The sequence below is a fragment of the Carassius auratus genome, chromosome 3 (assembly GCF_003368295.1).
Source record: "Carassius auratus strain Wakin chromosome 3, ASM336829v1, whole genome shotgun sequence".
NCBI classification, from domain to species: domain Eukaryota; kingdom Metazoa; phylum Chordata; class Actinopteri; order Cypriniformes; family Cyprinidae; genus Carassius; species Carassius auratus.
Genome location: NC_039245.1, coordinates 6,487,390 through 6,504,447, shown reverse-complemented (window position 1 = coordinate 6,504,447; position 17,058 = coordinate 6,487,390). Strand labels below are relative to the sequence as shown.

Genomic DNA, 17,058 nt, shown 5'->3' with positions numbered 1-17,058 from the left:
AAAAAGAAGGGATCAGGAAGGAGATGGGGAAGTGGAAGGGGAGGAGAACAGAACAGAACAGAACAAAAAGAAGGTTATTGGCCTGGACAAAAGGAGCGGTTTGGTAAACTAGGCTGCCGTAGGACTAATGTTGGTCATTTGTAGGTAAGGGGAGGGGGTGGTGGAAGGTGGGTGCTCAACGTCTGAGTGCTAAAACGGCGTTCTATGCATGTGGCTGGTTGCATAGAAGAGCATGCGGGCTTCAGAACAGGCATAAAGTCCCGCTGCTGGTAATGAAGTTTAATGTCAATGCAGTTTCTGTCCCCCTCCACCCAGAACAATGCACGCTACCATACCAGCTAGGCCTAGCCGTGCCTCAACAGCAAGCAAAACAAAAACATCAAAGATGGCTGATTCGTTTCGTTTTTTGTTTGTTTGTTTGTTTGTTTGTCTTTCACTTAAGTTGTTTTCTCGTTTGCTTGTTCCATACACGCAAGTGCACTAGTTCATGCCCCTGTAAGTGTCGGCATTGTCCTGCACATTCTCATTGTCATATCATGTTGAATGCAAGTAGAAATGGTGAGAGTACAAAAACATTGTTGAAAAGAAAAAGAAGAGGAGGTAAGCGACATTCATTGCATTCTGGATGCTAGCAGGTGATATTAGTTTTTAAGTGGAAGTCAAACCTTGCAGGCCACCCTATGAGGACATTTCTTGCCTAAGCCCAGAGGGGGGTCGATAACTCGCAATAAACTGTACATATCCTTATAATGAATGCGCCCGCTGTAAGAAGAATACAGGGAAGTTAGAGAACACAACTCAGAACAGAGACATCGGCAGGAAGAAGAGCACAAGAACAGGAAGAAAAGCACAGAATCACACACACATTTTCTTATTTGCTCGTCACCCATTTGTGCCGCAAAAAAGTCTGTTCTACTTCACTTCTTGTTTTTTTTCTTTCCTTACTTCCTTCCATTTTTCAGTTTGCTCTGTTCTTTACTTTTCTATCTTAACCTTGCTTATTTGTCCTTTCTTCCTTCCTTCCTCTTTTTCATATTCCCTTTTTTCTTCTTTTCTGTTTTCCTCGCTTTGCAATTTAATCCCTCACCTCTTCATTATTTTTTTCCTTTCTCTTCTACTTCACATTCCTTAATTTCCCTCCATTCCTTCCTCCTTTCTTTCTTTTCCTTCCGTCCTTACATCTCATATACCATTTAATTCTCTTAATCATAATTTCTAGCTTCCTTCTTTTTGTTTTCCTCACTTGCTTCCTCTTTTCCTTCTGTCAGTTATATTCCTTCCTTCCTTTACCTTCTACTTTATTTTCCCCTTCCTTCCTTTTTCTTTACGTCCTTCAATTTCCTTCAAACATCATGTCTTTCTTTGATGTATCCTTCCTTTCATCATTCGTTTTCTTTACTTAGTTTTTCTGCCTTCCTTTTGCTCTCCTTCATCTTACATTCTCTTCACCTTACATTCTTACTTTCTCTTTTCCTTCCCACCTTCTACCTCCTTCATTCCTCCTTTCATTTCATTCTTTGATTTCCTTCATTCCTCTCCCCCTTTCTCATGCCCTTCTTTCCTTCTTTCCTCTCTTTCTCCCTTTAACTTTAACTTCTATTCACTTTTCCTTTCAATCTTGCTTCCTTCTTTTCCCTTTTTCCCTTTTCACATCATCTTTTCTTTTCTTGCTTCTTGTTCTATTTAATTTCTCTTCTTTCTTTTTTTCGTCCCCTTTCCTTTTTGCTTTCTTTCTTGTCTGATTGCTTCTGCCATTCAGAATGAAGACTCTCTGAAAAACTCTCTCTCCTCCATCTTTTCAGCATAATTTCCACTGGTAAAAAGGCTTTAATCCTGTTTGCATGTTAAGATTCAGTCTTTCCTATTCTTCTCTGAATATCTGATTAACTCTCGGTTGCCCGCCTACATTACTGTCTAACTTACAACATTAGGGTGACAGGCACTGGAATGCAGATACCAGGAAACTTAGCGTGTTCAGTAGAAGGGAGGGGGCTGGCACAGTAAGTTTGGCTTGCAGTATGCCGTATTCCAGAGTGGGAGGACTGGGACTCACAGAAGGGCATGTAGGAGGGTTTGGGGGGATTGATGGATTTTAGCAGAGCTGAGAAGCTCAAATCCATTATCCCTTTCTCTCAGCTGGTGCTGTGGTATTCTCCTCCCTGTTTGGTCCGAGGTAGGGTACAATAAAGCCAGGCTCTGTACTTTAAAGACTGTGCCAGAGGCCAGCTCTTCACCGATTTCAAAAACTAAGCATTCCAGTTGAACACATAAGAGAGAGCCATTGTGTGCTGTTATATAGGACAGATGCTAAATTTACAGGTGTGAAAATGTATAGGTAAACACATTTAAAGCACTTGAGACCAAAAAGTGTTTTGCAAATTTAGAGGCCAAAGATATTCAAAAATTTAGGGTCTGTTACATCCAATTCTGCATGTTAAAAGATTGCGTGGTCTGAACTTTCGATTAATTATCAAGAAACATGTTATTCACAATCTAATGGCTTCTATTCAACGTGTATTAATAATTTAAGAAATACAATAAAAAATACAATTATAAGCTAATTTAATTTATAACTTCAAGTTATTTAGTACTTTTTTACCAGTAGTGTGTAATATACAAGATTAGTATAAAATAAAACATTGAAAGAGGTTATGCGTTCATGTGTGCAAGTGCACATGGACTCACCAAGCAGCTGGATCATACTCTGCCCAGATTCTCACATACTCGTCCAGGTGATGGGGTCCCAGGATAGAGGAGTCACGTGTCAGGTACTCGAAATTATCCATGATCACAGCCACGAACAGATTCAGCATCTACACACATGTAAATTACAGGCTGACAAGTCGAGATTACACACCAAATGTACACTAGACCATGTTATTTCTTCACTTTTAAGCAATATTAAAACAGTACAATCATGGATGTCATGTTGTGACCTGTTGGTTTTGGTTTGAACAATGCCCAGCCATATATAATATAACTACATAACACAATACATACAGTAAGACCGAATTTGCAGCTTTACGTCAGTGGATATAATCAGTAGTAGGAACACAGTTTTGTTTTGCTGTTTCGCTGGAACAGATGGAAAAGCAATAGAGAAGTATGTTGCGTGTCTGAGTCACTTTTCACCACTGACGACAAATGTGGCGACCAGTCAGCAAAACATCAAAATGATAAATTCCAGATTCCATTTCATTATAATATAACACCCACTAAAGAAATGGAAACTGCTGCTCAACAGTCGGAGATCTTGTCATCTCTATTTGATGCAAGCTCTGCATAAGATGTTTTGTAAAATAGTAGGGATATTCCAAAAAGCTGTGGATGAAATGTACTCACTATAAATGGAGTACAACGGTAGTAACAACAACAGTGCTTGTGTTCTCACCAGAAAGGAACAGAGGAAGATGAAGGAGACAAAGTAGAGATAGGCAAACTCGCTCCCACATTCTGGCTCCACGTTACCGAAGTGAGAATCACACTGCTTCTTTCCCAGACATGACAGCATGATTTCATGCCATGCCTCACCTGTAGCACTCCTACAAACAAACAGTGTTGAACTACGGTTATAAAGTGTTCGTAACCCACACACAACATTCAATAGAGCCCGTCTGTGATTCACACACAAACCTGAAGAGCAGCATTAGGGCCTGGAAAAAAGTCCTGAAGTTGTTGTGCTGGTTTATTGCGCTCTCACCATCCTCCTCAATCGCAATGTTCCCAAACAGCTGGGAAACACAAAACCCACCCCAGCATAAGCCCACAATCTCATTGCCCACTACCTTCGAATCTAGCCATTTACTTATTCTCAGTATGTCCTGTGCAGTCTCCCACACACTCTCTCTCACATACTCACCTGCATGCCAATGATGGCGTAGATGAAGAACAGCATGGCGATGAGTAAGCACACATACGGCAGAGCCTAAGCAAAGCAGATAAGTCAAAATTAGCCAGCAATTAAATGTGTGTGAAAACCTGCTACCTTGCAGTTTGAGGAGAAATGTGCAGCGTATTGTCAAAATGATAGGATATTAGGACACTTTTTGAGATGAATGGGGGGGGGGTCCCCAATTAAGCTGAATTAACCCCTAAAAAAAACAATGACTATATAGAAAAATAAGTTATGAATTCTTGATAGCTTTAGTTATTCATTGTTCGTGTTTTATGCAAGTCACGTGGTACATAAAAAATGTCTCACTAGCACATAGCATACGTGTCTTTGCACCTTATCTGATTCCTCATGTATAATGATTTGTTTAGATTTAATTAATTTATGCCTCAGTTTCAGCTCACACAGCTCCAAGGTTATCAGTGTTAACTCAAACTAAATCTAAAAACTATTAAAACACCTTTTAAATATAATAGAAAAAAAAATTAGATAAAATAATTTTGGTTTGGCATTTAACTTTTTAAGTTAAGGGGTAAAATAACTAACTGGACGAAAATTTAATAAAACTTAATTAGAACTAAAAATAATATAAAAACAAAACCTAAACAATAATGTAAAAATGTAAGAAAACTTACAAAAGTACATAATAAAATGACTAAAAAGCTAAAATTGAAATGAAAACTGAAAATATAAAAATAAAAGCTCATTCAAAATATTAATAAAAGCTATAATTATATTTAAATAAAAAGGAAATGACAATACACAGCTCAAGTAATTCAGTCTGCAATGTTATCGATTATGATTGGATTATTTGAAAGATTAATAAAAAAAAAAATAAAATAAAAAAAACTTGTTTTGTTTGCTCAACAGGATGCTTTAGTAAAAACTTTATGATTTTACCTTGAAAGACTGAACGAAGGTCCAGAGCAGGATGCGTATGGTCTCACCCTGCCTGAGCAACTTAATGAGACGAGCAGCTCTGAAGAGCCTTAGAAAACTCAGATTTATGAAGTTGTTCTACAGAGACAGAAAGGAAGCAGTAGACAGAAATAGAGAAGGGGCAGACAGAGAGAGACAGCAAATGATGTCAGTCGAAAACATTTGTTTTCTTTTCAAATTCTGTAAAAATGATAAAGGACGGAAGGATAGAAAGATAGAAACCAGGAGAAAGGAGAAACTAAAAAAAACAAAAAACAAAAAAACAACAAGACTGAACAGGCTCAGCATATCCAATTGTGAAAAAAGGGGCAAAGACAAAGATAAAGGGAGTAGGCAGCAACTCATACAAAAAAATAATATAATTATATAATAAAATAAAATATTTTAAAAGAGTCCTCATTAGGGAAAGGGAGTGCACAGACCCTAACTTCTTGCTTCAGTCAACCAAATGCACTGATCTGTAGATTCACGTGGAGTCATGCCAGCCACACTAATAGCTTACAATGACCAACAGAGGACACTAGCAAAGACAAGGAACATGTGCTGGGTTAAAGGACACATTTCACAGGTCAGCTGTGGGAAAGTTGTGTATTTTGTATTTTGTATTTTTTTTTCTTCACTTTTATTAAAAGCATCAGAAACTGAGGGGAAGAAACTAATTGTTTATTGTCCTTTAAGCAGCACAGAAATACAGGGAAACAAAAATAGAATATGAGATCACTGTAGATTTAACTCCATCTTATCATTATGTAATTTAAATTCATAAGTAAAATGTCTTCCGTACGCTTACATCTATGTGTGTGTTGATGTATTTGAATGCATCTTGAGTATGAAGAGTGTCAGAAACAATAATAACTAGCGTTCCCTGTCAGCAAAAAAAGCAAAGCATGCATTCAGGAAACCTGCGGAGATGCACCCAAGTTTACACTGTGTGCTTCGGATCAACAACACCTCAACTGAGAAGGGTTTTTTCATACTGTTAGGCAAGCAGGGGTGAAAGGTCATCATGACTCGAGCACATGCATCATTATATTATCATCAGCAACAGGGAAACAGATCCATTAGATGCATTACTACAAAAAAAAAAATTACAAACCATCTACATGTAGATGTTGCAGAAGCATGGTTTATAGCAGTATTTTTGGAGGTTGTTTAAACAACCATTGTGATTGTTCAGGTCAGGTCATGGATATACACATGAGATTCATAGTGCATTTTGATTGGATGGAGTCATCAGAGAGCAAAGCCGCCATAAAGAAGAGTTTAAAGAAAGCATGTAAAACAAAGATAAAACAAGACATGAATTATCATTAATCATATCAACAAACCTTTCAATCAAATAAAGGTTGATTATAACAAAAAACCTTTAATTCTTTTAAATGATGCCCTTTTCATATGCATTCAATGCAGTTTGAAAAGCTTTTATCAATACATATATTTGTCAGTCATGTAACTGGAGATCAGATAATTTTAATGAAACTAAACTCTTCAGATGGATCTCCAGGAACAGGACTGGGGCTTATGGGATTCAAAACAAAACAACAACACCAAAAACCACACCATATCATAAAGTATTTCACATCACATGTCTGTTAAAAGGTCATCAATATGCTTGTGCAATCCTAAAAACTGATAAAGAGTAGATTACATAAAAAAATTTAATTCACAGTTTTTCTTTGCTGGTGAAATGAAACAAAATATAGATGACTGTAATGTAGGCCCAATAAAATGCTCTCTAGAATGTAAATGTCCCTTTCCACTAATGCAGCCTGTCGTAGATAGTATAACCTATGGCCTACTGCCATTTAAAAATATAAATAAAAAAATGTAAAATCAATTTAAAAAATAACCACATAAAATAAAACATTTCAAAATAAATAAATATCAAGATAAATACATAAAAAATGTTATTTCAAATAAATAATAGATAAAAAAATTAAAATAATTACATAAAAAAATTATATTTCTGATGTTTTATATATACATGCTGATGATCTGCTGTGAAACCAAGAAAAATAAAAGACATATACACAAACACTAACATGTTTTACCAATTTTTAGAGATGACCACTTTAGTTTGCTGCATTTTGAATACATGTTAGCATTTGAGAACATTGTTTTTACTGGTAGGTCACTTTAATCTGGCTCGGGGATAAATGACAAAGCTGGAAGAGGAACAGACCCCCGTCACCACTGAGCACCACTGGCTCACTGATCTGCCTCACACACCAACTGGGACGATTATATAAGACTTTTAGGAGTTCCTTACACCTCAGTGAGCAAGAGAAGATCCTGCTGAGAGTCTCTCAATCACATACGGAAATATACACACGCGTACAGACAGGATACACAAACAAACACGCACTCACAGATGGCAGCCCTTCTGCTACACACTTACCCCTAGCTCTGTGACTAAAATATCAGTGATGCTGCCAAGTACAGTCACACAGTCGAAGATGTTCCAGGCGTCTTTGAAGTAGTTCTGTGGTAAAAACACATAGATGCGTTTGTCAGTTGGGCTTAAGGAGGATTGCGCTTAGCACACACACACACACTCAATGACCCGCCGACATAAAAAGAAGCAAACAATTAATTTTCACTCTCTGGTGCTAATGAACCATCTCCTTTCCCCATCTATCCCTTATTCCTTCACTGAGTTTTGCTCTCCTTGTACGAAAGGGGTAGATGCCTAGAAGACTAGTGGCCCAGATCCTGAACATGACGGCCTTTTTGTGAGCTGCCAAGTGACTGCCTGCAGGAAAACAGTGCATTAGGCCCATTCAGTACACCAGCTGCAAGGGAACAGGGGCAGTGTGTGTGTGTGTGTGTCTTTCCATCAACCACTCACCATACCAGTCATCTTAATTCCGCTCAAAATCTGTCCTTCTTTTTCCATCTTCCACTCTTAAACACTTCAGTGTGCCCTCTAGCTCACTATCTTCATGTGCGTCTCTTACTGGCATGACGCTGAGCTGACTATAACTATTTCCTTCGTATCCTGTGCTTCCATGTCCCAACGCTTCAGAACAGAACGTCTTTGATCTCTTTCTCACGCTTGATCTGTTCATAGATCTGCTTATGCAATGCTGGGTTTCAATAATACAATGTGATTTCTGTATGTACATTTGTGTAATTGCGTCTCTCAAAAAGAGACCTTTTCGCACACACACTTAAACATGAGAAGACTGTACTGTGGACTCACCAGCACTCCGAAGGCAATGATCTTCAATATGCACTCCATGGAGAAAAGTGAGGTGAACACCATGTTCAGGTTGGCTAACACAGCTTCATAGGTATCTGATGCTCCATCATACTAAACAAACGCAACATATTTAAACTGTATTAAACCGTATATAGAAAGGTCTCAAATCTTGGTAACTGGACTGCAAAAAACAAAACAAAAAACATCGGTAATGAAAATTGTTTAGTTTATTTGCCCAATGTGCTGGTTAACTAACAATGCTAGACACTATAAACCCCAAATTGATAGTTTGCACCATCACAATCTTTTGAAAGCAATTTTACTATACACTGGAAGTCTGGTTCTCAAAATATATAAAGCCAGATTACTAAAGTACTAAAGTGAAATACTGCCACACCTTCATCATAAGGACAATGGTGTTGAGGGCGATCAAGGCCATGATGGTGTATTCAAACGGAGGAGACACCACAAACTCCCACATGCGGTACTGGAACGTTTGTTTGTTCTGAGGCATGTGGCGCGTGAGCGGTTTAGCATTGATGGCGAAGTCTATGCAGGCTCTCTGAAAACAGAACATGGATAATACACCATATAAATGAGACCAATGCCAGCGCTATGCATAAAGAAAGAGCTAGACTGATAACTTAGCTTAAAAACCAGCCATTTGATAAGTCCTTCACCTCATTCTTTTCCAGGCTATAATCCTCCATCATTTTGTCTCCTTGCTCCTGGAAAGTAATGATGATAAGAGCCACGAAGATGTTGACGAAGAAGAAAGGGAAGACCACGAAGTACACCACGTAAAAAATGGACATTTCCATCCGGTAACCTGGACTCGGGCCCTGATTCTCGTAGGTCGCATCCACTGAATGTTTCAGCACCCTGGAGAGTGGCAAAAATATGAGACATTGATAATAATGGCAAATCTTTTAGGTAACTGTAGCAAGTCCTTAGATATGCCATGGAAAACAACTTCAACTTTAATCAAATTGTAATTTGTAATGAAAACAATACATTAGAAAACAGAAGCAACACCATTGGCTTAAAGCATTGGATACATACACTGGAAACTAGGTTAGGTATTGAGATGTATACATACTGTGGCCACCCCTCTCCAGTAGAAACGGTGAAGAGGGTGAGAAGGGCCCAGAGCACATTGTCGTAGTGGAAATCGTATTTCTTCCATTCCCGCTTCTGCGCCCGCACTTCATTATCTCTTTCATAGACAAGATACTCGCCCCTAACAACAAAATGCTTTTAGAATAACATGCCAATGTGTCTGTTTATCAGTGTGTTTGTGTGTGTGTGTGTTTTGTCTCACCTGCAGTCACGCTCAAGCTCTTTGGATTCATCGGTACAGTAGAAGAAACGGCCTTTGAAGAGCTGCACAGCCACCACAGCAAAGATGAACATGAACAGCATGTAGACAATGAGGATGTTCAACACATTCTTCAGAGAGTTCACCACACAGTCAAAGACAGCCTGAAAATAGACAAAACGGTGAAGAGACAGATTCAAATGCAACCTGAAAACAGAACACAAACTCAGCCTTATAAGATAAAACACAAACCAACATATCTTCAAAATGCTAAAATACTGAAAATAACTGAATATGGCTGTTAAATATGCATAGAAACTGAATTAGCCAACTGAAAAAATAAAATAAATAAATGAAATACCCTAAAATGCAGCAATAAAACATTAAAAAAGCAGTTTGAAAAAAACAACACAGAAAATGAACGACAGAAATTTAATTATAGACTGACAGCCAAACACAAACCTTGTAAGATATGACAAAAAAGCATCAAAACTGTACAAACACATTTAAATAAAACTAATAAATGGTCATAAAAACGGGAATAGAATTATAGCAAACTAATCAAACAAACTAAACAAACCAAAAACAAATAAAAAACACACACACAAAAAAAAATAAAATAAAATGAAAAATCCAGAGACAAGAGACAAAAGAAAATGAAAAACAACCCTTAGATAAAACAGCATCAAAATAGTTTTGAAAAACGGCATCAAAATATACACAAATAGATTAACTCTATTAAAAAAATAAAAAAGATAAAAACTGAAATTAATAAACAAATGCAAAAAAAGAAACACTTTAATGTACGAAACACAGCCAAAGAAAGATACTATGGAAGCATATGGGTAGCATTATTCAATTTGGGATGTAATATGCAAAATGACAATGCAATATGTAAAATGGCAATGCATTTCTGTATTTACATTTACATTTTCCAATACATTTGTGCAACGTTTGGTGCAAAATGAAAATGAAAATGAAATTACATAATTTTCATTTGCCATTTACTACACCAGTTTTAATATGTAAAATGAATATTAATTTTAACGCTTTATAAGTTGCGAAATTAAAATGAAAATGTATTACAGAAATGATTAGATATGTCTAACATGTTAAAGCAAAAACTGTGGCAAAATGATCATTTAAACGCTATTTTTCTTAATTGCATTAACACTCACAGTCAAGACACTTACGATTGCATTTTCATTCGGTGTCCCGCAATGAATGTAGCAAAATTCAAAGTGCACATTGAAAATGCATTCCGAGCCGATCACGTGTCCCCGCCCTCGCGCCACGTCAATCACTGCGTGAACAAGGCGGGGCTTACAGAAGGTCAGAGACTCAAATCTCAAGAAGAGGATTCAAGTGAGAGAACATGGACAAGACAGTTGGTCCGTGTATGTTTTGATCATTTCGGTTTATGGCTTCAATATTTCATTCGCACTTGTGGGCGGAGCTGAAACACTGCTTTCATCTGATTGGTCGAATAGGATCGGTTTTCATCTGACAGCCTTCAGCTCGGTCTTGTCATTCTTTCAGGCAAAATAAGAGTCAGTGCGAGTGAAGCACTGAAATGTCTGAAACTACGCTCACTGTTAATTAGCATAATATTTGAATCAGATGTAGCTGGGCACATAATTCGTGCTGCTGAGACCTGCAAATTATTTCTAGGTTGTAGTATTGTATGAATATTGTCCCACTGATAAATACAGTGCAAATAGTTCTGTCCCTTTGGATAACAGTAAAGTGGAAATAAATATAGTTAAATTTATGAAATAAAATTAAATAGGATTTTTTGGGAAGGTAAGTCTGGCCAGTTATACAAGCAACACGAGTCGGACGAGTCTAAAGATATGAGCTGAATTGGGTGAAACATTAAAGTTCTAGTCTGTGTCAATTACTCTCATAATAAATAATAATAATAATGTTAACTGTATTTTTCGGTATAAGTTGCATCAGTCCAAAAATACGTCATGACGAGGAAAAAAACATATATAAGTCGCACTGGACTATATGTCACATTTATTCAAGACCAAGAGAAAACATTACCGTCTACAGCCGCGAGAGAGGGCGCTCTGGGGTAGGCTACAGGAGCACTGGGCAGCATAGAGCTAATTTTACTATTTTTATTTAGAAATGTAACTATATTCATTTTTACAATTATTTATTAATGTCACACACACACACACACACACACATACCTAGTGCCTTATGACTTAAAAGATGAGAGTGGTAAATGTTACAGACATGGAACTGTTCAGTCTATTATTGATTTTAAATTCCACTTCACTGTTATCCAAAGGGACAGAACTATTTGCACTGTATTTATCAGTGGGACAATATTCATACAATACTACAACCTAGAAATAATTTGCAGGTCTCAGCAGCACGAATTATGTGCCCAGATACATCTGATTCAAATATTATGCTAATTAACAGTGAGCGGTGGTTTCAGACATTACAGTGCTTCACTCGCACTGACTCTTATTTTGCCTGAAACAATGACAAGACCGAGCTGAAGGCTGTCAGATGAAAACCGATCCGATTCGACCAATCAGATGAAAGCAGCGTTTCAACTCCGCCCACAAGTGCGAATGAAATATTGAAGCCATAAACCGAAATGATCAAAACATACACGGACCAACTGTCTTGTCCATGTTCTCTCACTTGGATCCTCTTCTTGAGATTTGAGTCTCTGACCTTCTGTAAGCCCCGCCTTGTTCACGCAGTGATTGACGTGGCGCGAGGGCGGGGACACGTGATCGGCTCGGAATGCATTTTCAATGTGCACTTTGAATTTTGCTACATTCATTGCGGGACACCGAATGAAAATGCAATCGTAAGTGTCTTGACTGTGAGTGTTAATGCAATTAAGAAAAATAGCGTTTAAATGATCATTTTGCCACAGTTTTTGCTTTAACATGTTAGACATATCTAATCATTTCTGTAATACATTTTCATTTTAATTTTGCAACTTATAAAGCGTTAAAATTAATATTCATTTTACATATTAAAACTGGTGTAGTAAATGGCAAATGAAAATTATGTAATTTCATTTTCATTTTCATTTTGCACCAAACGTTGCACAAATGTATTGGAAAATGTAAATGTAAATACAGAAATGCATTGCCATTTTACATATTGCATTGTCATTTTGCATATTACATCCCAAATTGAATAATGCTACCCATATGCTTCCATAAGATACATCAGTAAGTGATGCAAATAAATACACAAAGTGAAAGAAGGTCTGAAAACCAGACAAAATAAATAAATGAATAAAATAATTTTGTCAAACACAACCCGAAACAGAAAATATATGTAGTGAAAAAACAACCATCCTCTCTAAACAAGCAAAACTCAGCACAAGGAGGAACAAAAACAGCCAAACACAGAGGTACCTTCAGCTTTGGCAGACGCTTGATGGTTTTCAGAGGCCGAAGTACTCTGAGCACACGCAGGGACTTGATAGTACTGATGTCTTTCCCCTTGCTGCTTCCTCTGCAAATACACAAACACACACACACAAACACCAGTGAGTAAGAAAGTGAACTGGCAGGAAGCATTAGGCTACATGGGTAATTGCTCTTGCACACACAAAATTTAGGGGTGAGTTAGTAGCTCAGGCTTTTAAAACCATGAAACATGCCTGCTACATCCACACATTTACTCCCAGGCATTCAGGGATCTCATCTGTGTCTCATCACTGAGAATGTAGCATGTTGTAGACAGACAATCAATCCCATTTCACAGCACTTAGGATAGACACATACTAAAATACACACAGTCAACCTCACAACACACACTCTCAGACAGGCTCGTCGGTGTGACTCATGCTGTACTGAAAATTAGCTCAGTGGATGTAATATCCATTGTACTGTACTGTCTTAGCTCATGCTGGAACCACCACTGTACCTCTGATCCAAAGGAACACTGGCTGGTTTCATTACAATGCCATGACGACAGCATGAAACATACAGAGCAGATTCAGGCATCCCTGCTGCAGAATGCCCAGCCAAACCTCTTTCTTTCATGTTTGTGGGGTTGTCCGTTAGCAAACACAACATAAAAAAAAGAACCTGGAAACACACATCCAGTCACTCCAGAGAGAAGGAGCTTCTACCAATCAGCCCTGGCTTTGTAGTGTGAGGAACAGTGTCACCCTGAACCTAGTCAATCTGAAGACTTTCTGGCATACATTATCACAATTTGCTCATTGCTCTTGTGGTACCCAAGCACAGCCATCCACCAGATGTGTGTACAGCTGTTGCACGGCAGATGTGCAGCTAGTGACCAGTAAGCCAAATGCAAAAGTTGTACATTGAAGACTAAAGTGTGCGAATGTGTGGTTGTACACTGATTTATATCACTGCAAAACAAATTTATGTAATGATGCTTCCCCCCACCCCTTAGAATCACATACAGTGGGGTCTAAAAGGGATTTTTATTTTGTTTTCAAAATGAATAAAAAAATTTAAGCTTTTAAGGTTGAATAGAAATGTTTTTGGAAGCAGTCTCTTACGCTCATCAAGCATTTATTTTATAACATACAGTAAAAACATAATACTGTGAAATATTGTATTTTTTTTAAACTGTCACATTTAATCAGTTTAATGCATCCAAGCAGAATAAAACTATTAACTTCTTTAAACATTTGAATGGTAGTATATATAAGCAAATAAAAAAATGAGTAAATGCAGTAAAAATACATTGTTTGTTAGGCTAACAAATGATTAATATTCATTAACTAATACTGATGCACCCATGAATTGGATACCGCTGCTTCTTTCATGAAGGAATGACGCCTTAAATGTGGTTCTGTTCCACATGCAAAGCAAACATTAATTTATTTTAGGTGAATTCTCTTTGTATAAAATTTGTCTACCCCCCTCCAAAAAAAAAAAGAAAAAAAAAAGAAAAACATTCTCACACTTTTGGACCTCACTGTATGAAATATAGATGTATATTTATCTCTCTCTTTATATATTTTGCATCTTTGCTGTCTTCCCTGTCCTCTCTTCTCCTCTTCTATCTGTGTTAAGGACAGAGGGCAGCGCTCTAGATTTCCAGTCCCGTGCCGAATCCTGCCCCCTCAGCAGATGTGGTTACACACTGTCAAGCATAAACAAGCGTTCATCAGAGAAGCGCTGTCAGAGTGACGGATGCAGAGGTGAGGGACCTCTCAAACCCCACTATCAGGACTACGTGGACTGAATGATCATCTACAGGTGGTTTACACAGAAACAGAGACAGAGTGATAGAAGAGATGGGTGACTTGCAGACAGAGATTGAGACAAATCCCAAAAAGAAAGAGAGGAAAGCTGTGTAATTGCCAGGACAAGCATTAAGAGCAAAAGATAGAGGAAGAGAGAGAGAAAAAGAGAGAGAGAGAGAGACATTACCCGCTGCCTCCGCTGTAGGTGTGAGCAGTTGAAGAGATGAGAGAGGAATCAGACACACATTCACACACACAAGACACGGGGGAGAAAGGGAGTTTGAAGGAAGAAATACATTAATATGAGACATATACAGTAAAGAGAGAAATAAGGATGCAAGCTTGTGAACTGTTACACTTTGTGCATCCACAGACTCATACATCTGTGTTCACTTACCAATTTACATCATTTACAAAACTCTAAACAATACATAAGCTACGTCAGCAGAACATTTAACCTTATATAGCCAGACTTTTGACTTGCGACAAAATGTCTGGTCCTACTTGCAGCTTATTCTATTAGGCAGGAAGTGACCGCCTGACTGACATGTAACGTGATCAACCACAGTCCCTTTTGTTTTTATGTTATGCTTAAGGGTGGGTTAAAAAAAAAATACATTTTACCAAAATGGAGTGCAGCAGACAGGTTCCAGAAATAAAAAAACTAATCCTCAAAACCTTTGCATTATTCTGCTGCATTATTATGTTGAAGCCCACAGTATTTAACTGTATTTTGTAAATTAATCACATCTAACAGCAGAATTTCTTGTGAAAAACTACATTGCCAGTGATTCTGATAAATCTTGGGAAATAAGTAAAATGCACCAAAGAACTCTTTAGAGCCCGCCAACTCCTGCAAATTACTGACATCAGACACTTTTCCACCGTCGGGCCCAACTGGAAAAATAACCGGAACCATTCCTCTTTGTTCTTAAAACTGTTTGTCTTGACCGAATCAGTCCACCTAAACTCACTCCTGGAAGTTTCATTAAATGTAGTCTATCAAGTCTGAACTTGCCTTTTTTAGTGTACAATATGCATCAGGTGGTCAGTGAACAGACTGTGGGTGGTCTGTAGGCATGCCGTAATGAGCTGAGACTAGCTATTGTACACATATGCACACTTTCACACATATCTAAATCTATTTGAGTAGTAAACATGCATTGGCATATTGTATGTGACTTCATGGCTATGGTGACAGCTTCTGGAGTTAGTTGCCATGCCTTCTTGTTCATCATGACCATGATCTAGTGCTTTAGAGCTCATACTGTCACATGGCATATGATAGTATGTCACATGGCACTGTCATATGACCATAAGCACTTCACCATCAGAGCAATGGAGACCCGAAGCTCTGCTGAAGTCTGCGATTGATACAGATTTATTCTACATGCTACTTTAATTGCAAAAACTATATGAAAAATAAGAAAGAGCAGATTTCTAAAGATAGATTCACCCCAACTTATTAAGTCCAAATCAAGTGCTCAGCAAAAAAGATGCAGGTTCAAGTCTGTCATCTCAAGCAGTTTATGGGTACAAACCAGGAAATGTGGACAGCTGTGTGGCCTAAACACATACAGACCTTCTCAACAAACATCTCTCTAAGGCATGAGAAAAGTTAGTCTCAGTCATGTCTTTTTATTCTCTAGAGAGGACCTGGATCGAGTCCATCACTAAAAACTTAATTGTCTTTGCCACTAACTCACTCAAACCTGCTGTATTTCCAAAGTCCTATTCCAAAGTGTCTTTTTTGTCAATCAACCCTATTAGTAAAAGTAGAGTACACCTGTTGAAAGGTGTGTAGTAAGCAGGGATGAGACGTTAAAGCAAAGACCTTTGTATATTAACTGTCCCACCAAGAATACGTCATCACCAATATGAACATATAGTTAAGACTCATTTCTGATTGGATGAGCTGAATTCAAAGCTGTTTTAATGCACACCGGGGATCAAACATTTATATATTATCACATCAAGTGATACCAAACCAAGACCAATCTAATGGTAAATATGACTGAACTCTGCTTCTTGGCATATGAATGAATAATTCTGAAAATTATTATTATTAATAATTATTATGAATATATTATATGAATATGAATATAATATGAATATGAATATATGATATAGTTTTCTTATTATTGTTTAATTAAAAAATTGAGTCTCGTTTTATCGTTTCTAGAATTGTAAAGAATAGAAGCAAATAGCCAACTGATTCACTATGTTTAATACATATGTTATGTATTTGTTATGCAGCTTTCTGACTCTATATGGCAGCACAGGGAAGTGCATGCTGGCATCTGTTTCTATGAACTTTGCAGCTATGCAGTTTCTCTCTCTCTTTCTCGCTTTCTCTCTCAGCCGACTTTTTGCCGCAATAAATAGACTAGCCTAATTGGATCTTGCGTTCATCAAAATGGTGATACACATCTCAATTGGACAGTGTCCTTCTAGGAGGTGAGCAGTTTGATTGTCTATAATCCCATTATGGT

General features: G+C 37.6%; 1 protein-coding gene across 4 annotated transcripts in view; it reads right to left on the bottom strand.

Annotated features, from left to right (window-relative positions):
- The window catches only part of cacna1aa (calcium channel, voltage-dependent, P/Q type, alpha 1A subunit, a), a 95,842-nt gene that overhangs the window by 33,704 nt on the left and 45,080 nt on the right, over positions 1-17,058 (bottom strand). For 3 of the 4 annotated variants that reach the window (XM_026205430.1, XM_026205439.1, XM_026205446.1), the window contains 15 exons: positions 14,754-14,765; positions 12,753-12,852; positions 9,355-9,515; positions 9,133-9,273; positions 8,714-8,915; positions 8,431-8,595; positions 8,034-8,144; positions 7,230-7,313; positions 5,928-5,930; positions 4,793-4,909; positions 3,860-3,925; positions 3,634-3,731; positions 3,392-3,542; positions 2,686-2,813; positions 666-762 (listed from right to left, as the gene is read on the bottom strand). In XM_026205430.1, the coding sequence (XP_026061215.1) occupies positions 666-762; positions 2,686-2,813; positions 3,392-3,542; positions 3,634-3,731; positions 3,860-3,925; positions 4,793-4,909; positions 5,928-5,930; positions 7,230-7,313; positions 8,034-8,144; positions 8,431-8,595; positions 8,714-8,915; positions 9,133-9,273; positions 9,355-9,515; positions 12,753-12,852; positions 14,754-14,765 (1,636 nt within the window). The remainder of the gene's footprint in view (positions 1-665; positions 763-2,685; positions 2,814-3,391; positions 3,543-3,633; positions 3,732-3,859; positions 3,926-4,792; positions 4,910-5,927; positions 5,931-7,229; positions 7,314-8,033; positions 8,145-8,430; positions 8,596-8,713; positions 8,916-9,132; positions 9,274-9,354; positions 9,516-12,752; positions 12,853-14,753; positions 14,766-17,058) is intronic. The other variant, XM_026205452.1, reaches the window with a different exon arrangement.